Raw genomic sequence first — 16,235 nt, 5'->3', positions numbered from 1 at the left:
CACAGCCCTGAAGGATAATGCCACGCAGTCGAATATGAGACACAAGGGGTTCACCTGTGTATGATATGGGGAAAAAATATATACTCCGATCGATTGAAAGTATTCGATTTCAGACGAAGTTCAAGCTCAGGCTACTAGTACAACCTTACATATTCTGTAGTCGAGCCATGACTTCATATCATGACTCCAGGGCTGTCACTTCAAGTTTGCGTGGCATCAATACACTACTTTAGCAGATAAGATGGAGTCTCGATACTACTAGTACTACCCTAGAATTCTGTGCTCACTTCAAGTTGCTACAAAAATTTGCAGCAGTGGTGAAACTACCAAACTTCAATTTTGAAATAATTCAGATATATTCAAATCAGAGGAAATCTCCCGAGGTCCAAGGCTATAATAACAAGTACCAATAATGTACAACCCGCCGTGAATCGCATAATAAGGTATCATAAATATCCATCCCGTATTCAATTCAAGTCACAATAAAATTCCCGATCACATATGGTTTCGCTTGTGGTGTGCATCGATCGCAGCTTCGAAGGATCGAATAGTATCAAGAGGACGCTCGAGACGATTCCGAGTTGGGTTGCACAGATCAGGATCAGCTAGTCAAGGTTAGTTCATGATTCATTAGGCGTCATGATAATTGAACATACCGATGATATTTCCATTCAGATCCTTATGCTGGATGCTGCGAAGAGAGAATGTTTGGGATCCCGGCTGGTTGTCCACTGTGATATGTTAAAACCTGAGTTGAGTATGTGCGGAAGAGTCAATCGTACTTGGCTGGGCTTCATATAGTGCCACATTGGGATCCGCCTTTGTTTGCAATGAATCTTTGTGGGAGTGAGATGACTCCATAGAGCTAGTGTGCTCGCTTGATGATCGAGAGGCACCCATTATGAATCTTTGGTTTAGAAGGTGGTGTGTATGGTAGAGACTTAAATTGAGTGAGAAGTCGTAGTCTTGTCTTATTCAATCGAGATAAAATAATTAACTTTGATATGATTTCTGTGCCTGAATCCGTTCTTTGGCTCCCCTTTAAGTATTCCTTAGATCCCGGTCATTCCGTGGAACAAAGTCAAGCTGTCACACCCGGTCCCTGTCCAAGAATAGGCCAAATCAGAATCATGATCACGCCAGTTGTGGCAATATTGACGGAGAGCCTCGGATATTGATTGGTCCGATGATGATCAGCGGGATTCGCCCTCCATGCCCAATTCCGCATGACGTTGCTTTTTCAAATCCAGTAATCCCAATGGTCAGCCAAGCTCCAGCTAAGCTGTAGCAAAATGCTTAGCATGTGCTCAGTCCAATCAGTGACTCAATGACACGCAATCACCGGTGGCTGCGTCGCCAGACACGGGAACCATCTAGGTACCCGTCAAGAAATGGAGATCCTGATGGGCCTTGTTTGTGATTGTGAAACAGACTAAAGTACATGCTACCGTACAGCCCCAAATTTTAGCCTTACAACCCTGCAAGGAACTTGACAATTCTGACCATTTTGCAGGATAAAAAGAGAAAAAAAAATCAAGTAAGAAAAAAGACTCATATGGTTTATGGTTTACGACTACACATGCAGGTACACGAAATCTTTACTGAATCCCCGCTTGGTCCATTAGGATCGACAGTGATAATGATGGTTCTGCACACAAATACATGTGATGAGAGAGACATTCTTTCTCCGGACCCTGCCCGTGCGCGCATTCTGTCAGTCGCAAGATTGACTTCAATTTTCACCTCAGTTCAACCGTGGTAGGGATCAACAGAAAAACTGGACAAATATTTGTCCAAATAGCTAACAAGAACTTTGCCCAATTCAAAAACCGCCCCCGTTTGCAATCTTTCACCTGGGCAGTGTACGCGACTGACTCAGTTGGAACTCGCGCACAGACCCTGTTTGAGACGGGTGGATCCTTGAATAGCTGGGATTGAGACTAGGCAGCGGAGTTTTCCAGAAGTGCGAACTGGAACGAACTCAGATGCGGGAGAAGAATCCAGAGAATGGATAGATCCGCAGAAAACCACATATGACTTCAAGTTGTCGTTATATCGCCACATGTCGAGTCGAAGTAGGAAAGATAAGAACCTCACTGTCTGCAAACGGTTGTTCTTCCCCAGCATTCCGGAATGAGACATTCCTCTTTCCAGCCTTGCAAGCCTTGTCATCAATTCATCATACTGTGAACTTGGAACAGACACGGAATACTCCATCGTGGATGCCGCGTTGTATGCAACCACCCGCCACGTTTCCAGCCACCTTTGTCTTGGTCTTCGTCAACGTCAACGTCTTCGTTTTCGTCGTCCTCGTCGCGATCTTTCATGCGAACCAATCGGAAATTGACATTCCAAAAGCCGATCGCATGTCCTCGTTGATCGCTGCGAAGGACAATTAATCTCCTTGAATTATAGAAACCGGTACAAAAATTCTAGGTTCTGCGGGTTGAGATACTCGGGATTCGTCAACGAGCCCGCGAGGCCTGTGAAATCATCACCTTCCACATTGAGCAATTCATACCAGTCCATATTGATCAACGTGTCGTCTGGAGCTATGGTAGCCGGCTGTGGGCTTAAAGGTAACGGATCCTTTCCTTGTGCAACTGAGGGCTTGGCGGCATCCTCAGAATTCTCGGCGACAAATCCAGAAGCTAGTGATCCCCTTGTAAAGTGGGTTGAAAATGTGGAAGGTGAAATTCCAGTGTCCGCTAAGCGAAGATCTCGCGCCGTTCGATCATCCAAGCACCGAAAAAACAGATCCAGCACCCAATTCTCCAGATCCCATGACTTTTGCAATTCCTTTAGCCCAAGAAGACAGAGCTTGGCTCGGTGTTCAGCGAGTTTGCGAGCGGTACCGGCGACTCGGCCGAAATGAATGGTGTGAATACACAATGCGGAGAAGGTGTGCGTAATGCTAGATGAGAGTCAGGCGAAATACTTCCCGTGCTCTAAGAAGGGAAACTTACAGATGGACTGATCCATGCTGGACAAGATTCTCTGAGAGCATATCCTCGAGAATACGCGTGCTTTTCGTCGCTGCTTCCAAGGCCATAGTTCCCTCCGCGCTTGTGGACTCACTTGGCGGCTGTAAAAAGATAGGACGGTAGAGAAGGACGTAGAGATTACTATTTCACTATTAACAAGGGCTCACATCCAGTGGATGAGAGATTCTGTAGAGATGCCTCACTTGTAAGTCATATGTAGCATACCAACGAGGAATATTACCTCCCGTTCGGTGGAAACTCCGAATTGCATCTCGGTTGGCAGCTTGGATTCCCAATCTGAAAGGCGCTCGTGGATTATCGGGCGCGATGCATTGTCTAATTTGGCCCGTCGTGGTGAATATTGACTGGAGACAACCTCTCGTACTGAATAAACAATCAGCTCTTACCCATAATATTCAGAACGCATTCTGGCAGTGATGGATCGAATCATACATAACCTCGCAAGTTGAGCCATTCCAATCACATAGGATACATGAACAGCCGGTGGTTTTCGGAAAATCTCAGAAGCAGGTTCATCGTCGTGGTCTTCAAAGTCGGATCTTTCAAGCTCAGCTACTTCGCAATCTTCGTCACGGATGCGAGATGGTAATCCTAACGCAGCGGATGTCTGCTGATCTCGAACCTAGGACAGAATTAGAGATGACCAGGTGTGTTTCTAGTTGGAAGACGAAGCTCACATATAGAGCCCACCAGATGCGCTTCCATAATCTCTGATCACGAACGCCTAGGAAAGAAAGTTTAGACCTATTATGGTCAGTCTCTGAAATGATCGTCTGTCAATAAAGCACCACTCACATCACATGGATCCCTTTTTTCTGGGCGATACTGATGGCTGCCCCTAGCCAGAATCGAACATCTCGCTCTTCACTTGGTTCTCCACGCCAGAAACTCAGTAAGAATAAGGATTGAAGCTTGGTGATCATGTTGGTCTCCCATCCCACATCATAGATTTCCTTTGCGCGTTGGTAGAATAGTCCTTTAGCTTGGTACCGGTTGGTATATCCGGTGACTTGGAAAGCTGTATCAGAGCATAGGCTTACTCCAATGAAGAGCATTGCTTGGAGTAGTAATGGTGAAATGGTATGTTTTTGATACTCGGTCTGTACTTTTACCCGGTCCAAGATGAGAAAACAAGGATGAAACCATTGGAAATAGGCCTGGAGCAGGGTATCACAGATAATAGGTGAGGGAAACACCAATGCGCTTTCACGAATCAAACGATCTTGAAGAATCTTTCGACGCTGATCATCGCTCAGCTCACTTGTACCCCGGCTTTCGGGGACTGCATAGTGTAGACGGCCTTTTTGGTTGTTATACGTGTAGCCTTTATCCGGCGATCGCCGATTCTCATCCACAACGCAGGTGAGCGGACTTGACTCGCCGAGAAACACGGTTTCATGCATTTGATTGCCTGCCGGAGTGGGGCAGGTGGAGGCATGGGGTATATAAGATAAGGCATTATCTTGTATATTGCTTGGAACCGTTGAAGCTGAGACTTCACTGTCTAAAGACTCTTTCTTCTTCCGTCGGGGATATCTTCAGATGAATGTTGGTATATGTGGGGAAGAGTAAGGAAGTCAAACTTCAATGATACAGGATATTGCTTACTTTCCCCGTCTTGACACTCCTAGTTCACATGAGAGATTCCACGACACACAATTTTGACATGGATGCATTTCAACCACATTGCAGCGAACCCGGCGCGCATTGCAAGCCATGCAGGCTCTCTTCGCCCGTGTCCGTGGGCGATCTGAGTTGGTCGTCGCCATATTGGATTGGCTATATAGGCTGTTTGAGAGCAAGTGCCCAGGTGATGGCTTACTCAATTAATTCGCAGCCATTTCTTCTAGCAAGCTCAATTATGTCGGCTTTGCTCGGTTATAAGGCTTTCAAATGTTGTAAAGTGTGGGTCTTTTCGGTCTCTTCGGTTATATGAATGTGCGGGGCGATTTATTCAGATGAGGTCATTAGCTCATCGTTACTCTATTTGATGTGCCGAGGCAGAATAAGTGTTCAAAAACGGAATGTTTGCCTAGGCATAAATTTAGACACTCTATTTCAACGTTTTTATCATCTCAAAGTAAGCTAACCTCCTATCTTGCTAATATTAAAACTACATAGCCACCAGTACTACTACATGTAGTACTAGCACATACAAAATGCTTGTGCATCACTGCTATGAGCATCTACTAGTAGACCTAACACAATACTATATATATGCTGGCATTGAATTTCTCGTACTACTTCAACTTCCAAGGTTAAACTTGAACTTGACTCCCACTCAAACTTGAAGTCCCACATCCCAGGTGCCATGTGCATTTCATAACACTGGCATTATCAACTTCAAGTTGAACCATTCATTGAAACTCGACGATCACATTGAAATTTCCATCCATATCCACAAAAATTTGAAGGCATTAACGTAATTCCCAAGCGAGCGGTCCGGCTGACTCGAAATCGCGTCGCGACCGCGTCCTACCATCTTCAACCACCGACCATGCCACCAATTCGCTCTAAAACCTCTCGAAATTCTCTTGAACAAGAGGGAAGGATCTTACTTGCTATAGAAGCTATTCGCAAGAAAGATATCACCAATGAACACGAAGTTGCACGCCAATTCAATATACCTCGTACTACATTACGGCGTCGGCTTGCCGGCCATACCAATCGACTTGAAACTCGCGCAAATAATTATAAATTGAATGAGAATGAAGAGAACTCACTTCTCCAGTGGGTAATCTCTATGGATATCCGTAGAGCTGCCCCCCGGCCTGCTACTGTCCAAGAAATAGCCAATATTCTACTTATAGCCCGTGGCCAGACCCCCCCCTCAAACTGTTGGCAAAAAAAATTGGGTTACAAACCTCGTTAAACAACATTCAGAGCTTACTACCTGTTTCTCTTGACAATACAATTACGAATATGCGAAGATGGAGGATCCAAAAGTGGTTCAAGAGAGGTTTGATCTGGTTCTCTAAATAATCCAAGAGAATAGTATTCTTCAAGAGCATATCTATAACTTTGATAAGACTAGATTTGCAATGGGACTTATAGCAACTGCTAAAGTTATTACTTACTCTGAATTTTACGGTCGGCGATCACTTTTACAACCTGGAAATCGTGAATGGGTAATAGCTATTGAAACAATTAATTCATCTGGATGGGTACTTCCCCTAGTGATTATTTTCAAAGGCAAAGTTTTGATTAAAGGATGGTTTAAGAATCTTCCATTTGATTGGCGATTTGAAACTAGTCCAAATAGATGAACAACTAATGAAATCGGGCTTTAATGGCTTCAAAAACACTTTATTCTAGTAACAACTGAATGTATACTTGGAAAATATCGGCTTTTAATTCTTCATGGCTATAGAAGCCATCTAACCCCCCTAATTTGACCAGATTTACAAAGAGAATAATATTATTCCAATTTATGTACCAGCCTAGTCTTCATATCTTCATCAGCCACTTGATGTTGGATGTTTTGCACCTCTTAAACGTACCTATGGTCGGCTTATTAAGAATCAAATGCGGCTTGGTTTTAACTAGACTTCTCCAAAACCCAATTTGGGTCCAAGGGTTGGACCCAAGACCCAACCCACCTGGGTCTTGGGTCCAGCACCTAAAAACCCAACCCGACCCAAGACCCAAGCTGGGTACCCATTGGGTACCCAGGAAAACCCAATTTTGCATAAAAAAGAGGTCTTGGCATGTATAACTCTGCTCAGTCATCAATTTAAAATACTGTTTTTTACATGTGTTTTGCATTCGTTTTAGTTTATATGTTAGAGTCTCTATGAGTCTATACCCTTGCATGTAGCTACTATACCTTTACATGTAGCAGCATTACATCTTAGAAATAGATGTTAGAGAGTAAGTTGATTACTAGTAATAATAATAGATTTCTTATTTGAAAATAATATTAACATTCAGAAGGAAAAATTATTATAAAATATTATATTATATGGATGGAGGATGTAGGGTGTAGAAATTGATATTTAGTAAATGTTGTAGGAAATATATATTTACATGCTGCAGAGGTAGTGCATCTTTTACATGTATGCCCTACAAAAGTGTTACTTTTTATTTTTAAGCTAATTTAGTATTTCTTAATATTAAATTGAATCTTTAGTTCTATAGTATTTTAACTTAATATTTACTAAATTGAAGAAGATAGTATTCATAAAATAAACGGGTAAAGTAGGGATTCTAAGGAAGCAGCTGGAAGCCTGGGTAAAATTTTTTAGAAGACTTTTAGTAGACTTGGGTTGGGATTGGGTACTTCTTGGGTTTTCATGGGTAATTCTTGGGTTTTCATGGGTTTTTGTGGGTCTTTCGTGGGTTTTCGTGGGTTTTCATGGGTTTTCATGGGTTTTCATGGGTTTTTCATGGGTTTTCTTGGGCTCTTCTTGGGCTCTTCTTGGGCTCTTCTTGGGCTCTTCTTGGGTTTTTGTGGGTTTTTATGGGTTTAAAATTAAAGATATGTGTTATTAGGTATTTATTTATTTCTAATCTTTAATCTTCTATATTTCCTACCTTCTCCTTTATACCCTCATCCTTACACTTATCATTCTTTTATGATTTACCTACCCTTGATACTTACTTACTATTCTTCTTCTACATTTCCCACCCTACCCTTACACTTATTATTCTTTCATGATTTTCATTTAACCTCATGTCCCAAAGCCAAAATTCCAGTTTCCAATCACCTCTCTACCTATCATCATCATTAGGTTATGATGAAGAAGAGTTAGAGACTACTATTCTCCCTTTTTTTTAGACTATCTCAAGCCCACCTAACTCTCTTACTATTTAACTACCTAGTACCCAGACCACACTCCCAAGCTTTGATGGGCATACATTCCTCCGGCCAGATACACCTCCTCCTCCTCCTCCTCTACCGTTTATCCGCGTTGGACCCGACCGAAGAAAATCCTATTTCCTCTACAATATGGTAGAGCATACTGAGTGGGTTGACTGGTGGCTACAAACTGACTATGGGAGGAAAAGTAAGATCCACTGGGAAGCAGCCCGCCAGGCCCCAATTTGGAATAACTTCCATCAGGTTGCCCAAATCACAGATGGTGCACCAAAGGTTATGTGTAAGCGGTGTAGCAAGGTTCTTGAACATGCTCACTCTGCCTGTCAAAATGGCTACCAAGGCACATCAACCATGGCTAAACACCTAAAAACTGCAAAATGCCAAAACTCTATGAGGCGGAAGGAGAATATTACTGGTTTCCTTATAAGCAAGGTACGTTTTAATGGTGGTGAGATACACAGAGTTGGTGTTTTGGGCGCAAAAAAAAACTCTAGCTGAGATAGCATTTTGTGCACAAAAGAGAAGCTTAATCAGTAGGAAACTAGCTTAACTACTAAGACAGTAACTAACTATTTAATTAATTTTATTTCACTAGGAAGATGAGCCATCTACTACTCCTGCTCTTGCTCCTTTCTCACAGCTAGGCTGGGAGGAAGAAATCTTACAATTTCTTACTATCAACCGGCTTCCATTCCACCTTATTGAGCATCCAACCTTTCATAGTCTGATTCATAAGGCTCGCTCTTCACCATTACCTCCAACCATCCCGTCTGCAAATACAATTCGTCGGCGACTACAAGATCTAGTTGCAGACCGCCAGAGATCCATTCTTAACCTCCTACCGCCCAGCTCAAAAATTTCAATTGCGCTGGACTGCTGGACTTCTCCGTTTTCGCAAGCATTTATGGCCGTTACTGGCTATTTTATTGATGCAGATTGGACCTATCGGGAGGTGCTTCTTGGTTTTAAACCACTCTCTGGGTCACACTCTGGTATAAGTCTTAGTAGTGTTCTTCTCAACATACTCCAAGAGCATCAGATTACAGACAGAGTTCTTGGAGTTACAACTGATAATGCATCAAATAATAAGGTACCCTCCATCTCCATCTCCATCTCCATCTCCATCTCCATCTCCATCTCCATCTCCATCTCTATCCTTAAGGCTACTACTAATAATATACTATATAATTAGACTATGATTGATGCAATTCAACAAGCCCTACCTGAGAATCTTAGCATTACCCGGATACCTTGCCTTGCCCATGTTATTCAGCTTAGCCTTAACCAGCTTCTGGATCGCCTAAAGGCAGCCCCTTTAAATGAGACTACCCAAACTAAATGGACTGAGAAACAATCAACCCTTGCTAAGGATAATTTAAAGCGCCAGAAGTGTGAGATCTCTGTTACCTTGAATAAGGTACGCTATCTTGCAATCTACATTCATGCAAGCCCCCAACGCCGTGAAACATTCATCAATCTTCAAACAGAGGAACCAAAGGTTATTCCAATACAAGATGTACGGACTCGGTGGAATTCAACCTTCCTAATGCTTCGCCGAGCTAAGAGGCTTCGTGATTTTTTCCTCCCATTTTGCCTGGAATATGACTGTAAAGAAATGCTTTTAACTCCAGAGGAGTGGCGCCAAATCGATTACCTGCTCTATCTTACTGAGCCCTTCTTTGAATATACGACTGAGCTATCGAAGACACGAGATATAACCATACATCTTATATTCAAGCTTTATAATGCATTATTTTTGCATCTTGAAAAGTCCATGGCGCAGCTTAGGCAGAAGCGGGTTCCATGGAAAAGGCACATACTTCAGTGCCTTGAAGCTAGCCGATTAAAGCTTGATGAGTACTACACACAGACAGATAGTATTCCAGGGCACATATATGCAGTTGGTACAATGCTAGCTCCTGACAGCCGGTTCCAGTTTTTCCAATCAGATGACTGGGATGGGTCCTGGCGACTTAAGTACCGGAGTGCATTCCAGACAGCTCTTACTCCCTACCAAGAGCACCAAGAGCATCTTTCTCATACGTCAGACACAGGAAGCTCCCTACCTACACCAAAGCTAAGCTTAAAGCTTAATAAGATATTAAACAAAAGCAAACCGAAGACAAGGCTAGCTAAAGATGAAATGACACAATATCTTGATGGTGGTATGTTTGAATTATCAGTATTCTAATATCATAATACCTATATCTATACATACTAACTACCCCTACCTTAGACACTGTTGAGACTGAGCCTCTTCAATTCTGGAGAGAGCACCAAGGACGTTTCCCTATAATCTCTGCACTTGCACGGGATGTTCTCTCAATCCCAGCAACAGGTGCTGGTGTAGAGCGGCTATTCAACACTGCCCGGGATATCTGCCATTATCGCCGTGGTCGTATGAAGTCTGAAACAATTGAGGAGCTGATGCTGTTTCTCTGTGCTTCAAGGTTTGACCTTGAAGGGCAGCAGAGGAAAGAACTTCAGCTATTCTTTTCCTTAGATGAGATTGAAGCAGAAAGGGAGCAATGTGACGAGAGGCTAGATGAGCTTGATGGAGATGGTATAAGTGATCGTGAGGAGGCTGAGGAGGAGGCTGAGGAGGAGGCTGAGGAGGAGGCTGAGGAGGAGGCTGAGGAGGAGGCTGAGGAGGAGGAGGTACTACAGCTACCAGAGATGAGTACTCAGCTACGAACATCGGGAAGGAAGCGAAAGAACAGGGAGGATGATGGATATGAGCATTACTAAGTTTAAAAAACAACCATGAGGATGAGGATATAAATCATCATGAGGATGAAACCAACATGTAAGTTTACATCTACAAGCCACCTACAAGCTATCTTTGTGCACAAAACCTCACCTCTCCATCTGAGCCTCACCTCCCTCCCCCCCCCTATGCCTAAAAGCAGCTACCTACGATATGGTAGAGCTATCTTTGTGCACAAAACCTCATCTCTCCATCTGAGCCTCAGCTCCCTCCCCCCCCTATGCCTAAAAGCAGCTACCTACGATATGGTAGAGATATGTTTTTGTGCACAAAGCTAACTTAGAAGTACATTCAATCATCTTTCATTTGATCTTTTTTAATTAATGTTTCATCTATTTCATCTATTCCATCTATTTAATCCGCTTGCTAACTACTCTACTAGCTAGCCTTTTTACAAAGACTACTTTCTTTGTCTACTTTCTTTGTTATTTCCTAGTCTCTTCTCCCCCTCACCCCTCATCCCTTCTTTTTCTTTTCATCCTCCTTAACTACTCAGTTTCCATCACTTATCATTCAACATTTATCATATTAATCGTGTCTGCTGTGTCTATCATAATGGACATATTAATCGTGTCTGCTGTGTCTATCATAATGGACACCCTAGCTGAGGGAACTGGGACCCTCCAAGTCTCATTCAAGAGCACACTTGATCTTTGTGGACAGCCAGTAAGGTCTATGGAAGAAGCTCTTGAGGTAATGAAGACGCTTGCCCCAGAAGAGGTCTATCCAGCTGCGCTTAGAATCCAGGACCACGCCCACTCATTCCTTAGCGAAGCAGTTAAGTCTCTAGAGAAGCTGCACGATTTCATCGAACAAGGCGAGTTTTGGAGAGAGCATGAAGAGAATGTGGAGGCATTCCACGACTCATGGAAAATCACGCGTGACGCGGTTAGAAGCCAGCAGGGTGTGGCCCGATTCAACAACAACCTCCTGCTACGTGCGAAGACACAGTGGGGTGAGGGCCAGGCGAATGCTCTTTTTCTCCGCATCAAAGGTGACACAATGAAGCGAAAAATCAGCAAATTCCTCACAAGCGGCATATCCTATGAGCATACACGAGCATCCATCAACAATGCATATGTGGCACGGAGGTCTACTCGCAAACGTGGAATTCGGCAAGAAAGCCGAATCATGCAGGCTGATCTAACCAATGCCTTCTTAAGCCAAGACACTACGCCCTTAGACCATAGTGTCTTACAAGGCTTGGAGCTAGGAATTGACATAGATGGGTTTGTGTGTCCAAGTATAGGTATGTATTCTTACCTATGAGCCTAGTCTAAAAGATGTGGTTTTAACCTTTAACCTTTAATCTTTACTAGGCTTGGTCTCTGAGGCGCCTACTACCCAGCCACCTACTCCTAAGAAACAACAAAAGAATAGCTGCCAAGAAGAAGATGATGATGATGAAGAAGAAGAAGGCCATTCTAGCAGCCAGGCTAAGGATAAGGAAGATCACAACAACAGCAGCAGTGGCAACAGCAATGATGAAAATGGCGACAGCGACAGCAATAGCAATAGTGATAGCAACAGCGATGGTGATAGTGAAGGTAGTGGTGATGCCGATGATGATTTTCAACCTCACCCACGGAAACGAGCTAAGCACACAACACCACCTATGTCTACATGTGGCTGTCCTCTCACAAAGGCTGCTCTCCAGCGTTTAATACCAGCTAAGAAAAATGTTGTACTTCCCACAGATACATTGAAGAAACAGGCTCTCAGAAAAATTGGCCGAGAAACTAGCAGCCCTAACGAATCCCACACCTTACGCTTATGCCCCGAACATACACATGCTCTCTGCAGGCAGCTAGGTATCTACCATCGTTTTGCTATTACTCAGGCTCATAGACGGCTTCTCTACCTTTACAAGAAGCTAGATTCATGGGACTCCGTGAGGCAGCAGCACCCTTCTTGGTTCAAAGGCAGCATTGGAAATCTTCAGTCTGGCTGGCGCTTTGAGGCCACTGCCCTACCACTAAGGCCAAAGGTTTCCAAACCAACCCAGATGTCATCCTTTACCTTTATGAAGCTATATAAACGATGCTTTGGCAAGGCCCCGCCCCCTGAAGCTATGCATATGGACCAGCAAATGAAGAAGGATGGTAGTGTGGTAGTCACTGGGCTCTTTAGTTGGCTAACAGAAGACCTTGACGGCCAGCATCCTGGTGGTATCCTGCCTATGATCTTACAGGAGTTTGATATGTATGACTGGCATTACCGTGCCCGTCCTGGAAAACCTCGAATTGGCTGGGCCCGGAACATGTGGTTTAGCTTGGTCCAGCAGCTTGTCCGGCAAGACCCTGCTTATTATGCATTCTATGTGTTCTTTCGGCCAGACCATGCTTGGCGACTAATCTCCTTTCCTTATTACACCAAGAGCACCTATCCTGGGGAATCTACGTTTTTTCGTCATATTGATGTGAATATCGCTGATTTCGTACGTACTGGACGTGGTCAGAATGCTTTACAAGGTAGTCTTGCACTATCTGTGGAGGATGACAACAACTGTACAGAGATGCTCCTTGGTATGCATCGGGATATCAGAGAATGGAATGACCGCCTTCGTCTCCGAGGCTATACAAAAGATGGCTATGTACAACAGATTCAGCCTACAATGTGGACTAAAGATGATGAGGACCACTTTGGCTACACGTGGTCTAAACAGAAGTGTACTATTGGAGATGTGCGCCTTAGCCTACCTGGCCTGCCACACGGCTCTACTGGCCCTGCTACTTCACGTCGCCTCAATATCCTACCTTGGTTTGTGGGTATTGGAGAAGACCACCAGACATTAGATGTGGCTGAGTCAGGAACTTGGGGTGACCTATCTCACTGCCACCGCAGTTTTTACTCTGGCACTAAGACCCCTTCAGGCTTGCCCAATAGCACTTTTGGAGGGCGTATGGACCAGATTTTCCCAGCAACTGTACGCCTTGGGCGGCTGGGTGCAATTTCAGATGCACTAGTTGGGCAGGTGCGCTGGGACGAGGTGGATGTACGAGAAGAGCTTGACATTTTATTTGGAGATGACGATGTGGCTGCTTGGGGTTTTATACAGAGGTGGCGGAAACACGCTCAGCAGCTATACATTGCTGCCTTTGAGAAGCTAGTTCTAACAGAACGTGCTGCGTTTGGGGCTAACTCCTTCTTCGAGCGTACCCAGCTTGGCCTTGATGTTACCCCTGTGTTTATTAAGGGTGGTTTTTACTGGTCTAGGTTTCAGGATGAGCACGAGCACGAGCACGAGCATGAGCATGAAGAATGAGGGTGAGCATGAAGAGTGAGGAATGAGGATGAGGGTCAGATGCTACAGAGGTAAATTTTGTGCACAAAAGCCTGTTAGTTTTTAATAGGAGCCTAGGAGACAGCTAGTATTGGCAGCCCACAAACTATTTTTTGTGCACAAAACCCTATGCTTCAGACGAATCCTACCTTACTTTGTAGGAGGTAGAAGAGAAAGGACAGACCAGGCAGGACGAGAAAATGGATAGAATGGTAGATTAAGGAGATTGAGTTAAGAATTGATTGAGCTAGTTAAAAAACGCTTTTCTTTGCTAGTTTCTAAAAAGCTGTAGCCGCAGTACCCAAAGGTCTGTAAGGGGAATACCCAAAAATACAACGCCAAGATGCATAATTTATGCTACAGCAAAATCTTGGCATGTTTGCTATGTTTGGGACCCAATTGGGTACCTATGGGTTGGGTTGGGTCCAAGGAAAAAACCCAAAACCCAGGCTTGGGTCTAAGTTTTGGAGCCAAACCCAACCCAATGTTGGGTTGGGTTGGGTTGGGTCTTGGGTCCATTGGGTTTTGGAGAAGTCTAGTTTTAACCATATCGATAAATTTGATTTTCTCGAAGCCTACCCAATCGCTCGTAAAGAGGCTTTTCAAACCCAGACCATCCAAAATAGCTTCGCAGCAGCTGGTTTAATACCATTTCACCCAGAACGAGTGCTATCCAAGCTAAATATTCTTCTTCGAACACCTACACCCCCAGGTAGTCGCCAATCAGGCCAATCAAGCCAATTTTCACCCAAGACACCCCAGAACCTGATTCAACTTCAACGGCAAGCTAGATAATCAAAGATCTTCTAAAACAACATTCAAAGAGCCCTCCAAGTCCACTCAAACAGCAAATCGATCAAGTTCTTAAGGCCTGTGAGATTCAGATGCATTCAACAGCTTTATTGGAGGTTGAAACACGTAAATTACGTGCCGCCCATGAGAAGCAGAAGCGGAAGCGCCAACGGTCTACTAGGCAGATACCTAATGAGGGTGGAATGACAGTTCAAGAGGGCCAGGAAGCTATACAGCGTGCTATACAGGTGATTGAAACACCCATTGCCCCTCCCGTACCACGGTCTAGGGCGCCTGTTTTACCCCCTCAGCCAGCTAGGAGAAAGCTTCCGACATGTCAAAAGTGTGGAAATGAAGGACATAGATCAGATCATTTTGATATTTAGACATAAATTTTAATAAATTGGTGTTATTGTTCTAATAATTATAATTAAAACTGTAGGGTAGGCAGTAGCCGGACCGCTCGCTTGGGAAATAGTGTGACTACAGCTCAGTAGAGCCCTACTGAACTCTCAGTAGGGGTCACATGACTTACTAAAGTCACATGACCTCTACATACTGTCAGAATAAAGGCTTATTCAGCAGCATGTGGCACCCAATGGGGTCCAATTGTACAGATGTGTGTACAGTGACTGGAAAAAAGTTTGCACCAGCGCTATTAATACACTAAGCTATATCGGCTGACCGCCCTTATAATACCCTTATAATAGCTGACCGCCTAGGCGGTCAGCTACAGTCAATACTACGTGTCTACGGAGCTTATTATTCTATATACAAATATGCCACACAGACCACGGAAACACGTCCAGTTAGACGCCTATACACGTACCCAAATATGCACTTTGAAGCATACAGGCCTGACCTACAAGCAGCTACAACGTTATTTTCCAAATATACCTATAATGGTTGGTACACTAGTTATTGAATTTATTGTATTTCTTCGGCAGAAAAATCGGCAGAATTTCGTATGCCAAGCCGCTAATTTAGCGCTGGTGCAAACTTTTTTCCAGTCACTGTATGTGTGTTCAATTCTGCTAAATCTAAGAGGTAAAAATACAGTGTAGGTTTACGTAATCTCAGGCAGTAAGGCCTCTATCCGACACATACCCCTACTGAGAGTTCAGTAGGGCCCTACCGAGCTGTTTTCTGGGAAATAGTTACGTTACAGTGTTTCCGCCTGATATATCAGGCCACCAACATCGACCCCTTTCTTCAAATGTTGATCCACTACGTTCTTGAATGAACTACTAGTATATTCATCAGGTACGACGTCCACGGGTCCTATCCAGGCTTTTCAGACAACAGCGATGACTTTCGTGCTCTACGCATAAAATTCATAGTCCGACGCCACTCAGGTGTCCGTATAATAGACTCCACTTGTAGTTCAAGTTGACAACATGATCGCGGCACTTCCCGGCGTGATCTTCAAGTATATCACAAGAATGTAGGGATGAAATATTAAATAAAATTCAGACCATAATAGCCTGCTACAACCGTCTCAACACGGATCTCGTCCCAAGTTATTCAATTCCAATTTCTGAGACATTTCATACTCGTTTTCCCAGGGGA

General features: G+C 43.9%; 4 protein-coding genes across 4 annotated transcripts; 2 read left to right on the top strand and 2 right to left on the bottom strand.

Annotated features, from left to right (window-relative positions):
• Positions 1-495: 495 nt before the first annotated feature.
• N7483_012813 (DUF2406 domain-containing protein) lies at positions 496-900 on the bottom strand (the record flags this gene model as incomplete). The annotated part of the gene is made up of 3 exons (XM_057096240.1): positions 496-605; positions 657-731; positions 783-900. The coding sequence occupies 3 exons, from the start codon at positions 898-900 to the stop codon at positions 496-498; spliced, it is 303 nt and encodes a 100-aa protein (XP_056942211.1).
• Positions 901-2,409: 1,509 nt separating this feature from the next.
• On the bottom strand, positions 2,410-4,774 carry N7483_012812 (Zn(II)2Cys6 transcription factor; the record flags this gene model as incomplete). The annotated part of the gene is made up of 7 exons (XM_057096239.1): positions 2,410-2,914; positions 2,967-3,125; positions 3,188-3,349; positions 3,443-3,627; positions 3,683-3,749; positions 3,801-4,541; positions 4,614-4,774. The coding sequence occupies 7 exons, from the start codon at positions 4,772-4,774 to the stop codon at positions 2,410-2,412; spliced, it is 1,980 nt and encodes a 659-aa protein (XP_056942210.1).
• A 2,903-nt stretch (positions 4,775-7,677) lies between these two features.
• N7483_012811 (uncharacterized protein) lies at positions 7,678-10,572 on the top strand (the record flags this gene model as incomplete). The annotated part of the gene is made up of 5 exons (XM_057096238.1): positions 7,678-7,751; positions 7,827-8,256; positions 8,420-8,914; positions 9,017-9,989; positions 10,061-10,572. The coding sequence occupies 5 exons, from the start codon at positions 7,678-7,680 to the stop codon at positions 10,570-10,572; spliced, it is 2,484 nt and encodes an 827-aa protein (XP_056942209.1).
• Positions 10,573-11,182: 610 nt separating this feature from the next.
• On the top strand, positions 11,183-13,856 carry N7483_012810 (uncharacterized protein; the record flags this gene model as incomplete). The annotated part of the gene is made up of 2 exons (XM_057096237.1): positions 11,183-11,840; positions 11,911-13,856. The coding sequence occupies 2 exons, from the start codon at positions 11,183-11,185 to the stop codon at positions 13,854-13,856; spliced, it is 2,604 nt and encodes an 867-aa protein (XP_056942208.1).
• Positions 13,857-16,235: the final 2,379 nt, after the last annotated feature.

Source organism: Penicillium malachiteum (genome assembly GCF_028827825.1).
Source record: "Penicillium malachiteum strain IBT 17515 chromosome Unknown utg000005l:1.0-9002435.0:326005.0-9005861.0, whole genome shotgun sequence".
In the NCBI taxonomy this organism is placed as follows: Eukaryota; Fungi; Ascomycota; class Eurotiomycetes; order Eurotiales; family Aspergillaceae; genus Penicillium; species Penicillium malachiteum.
The sequence above is the reverse complement of the archived record's forward strand: the minus strand, read 5'-3'. Positions and strand labels throughout refer to the sequence as shown.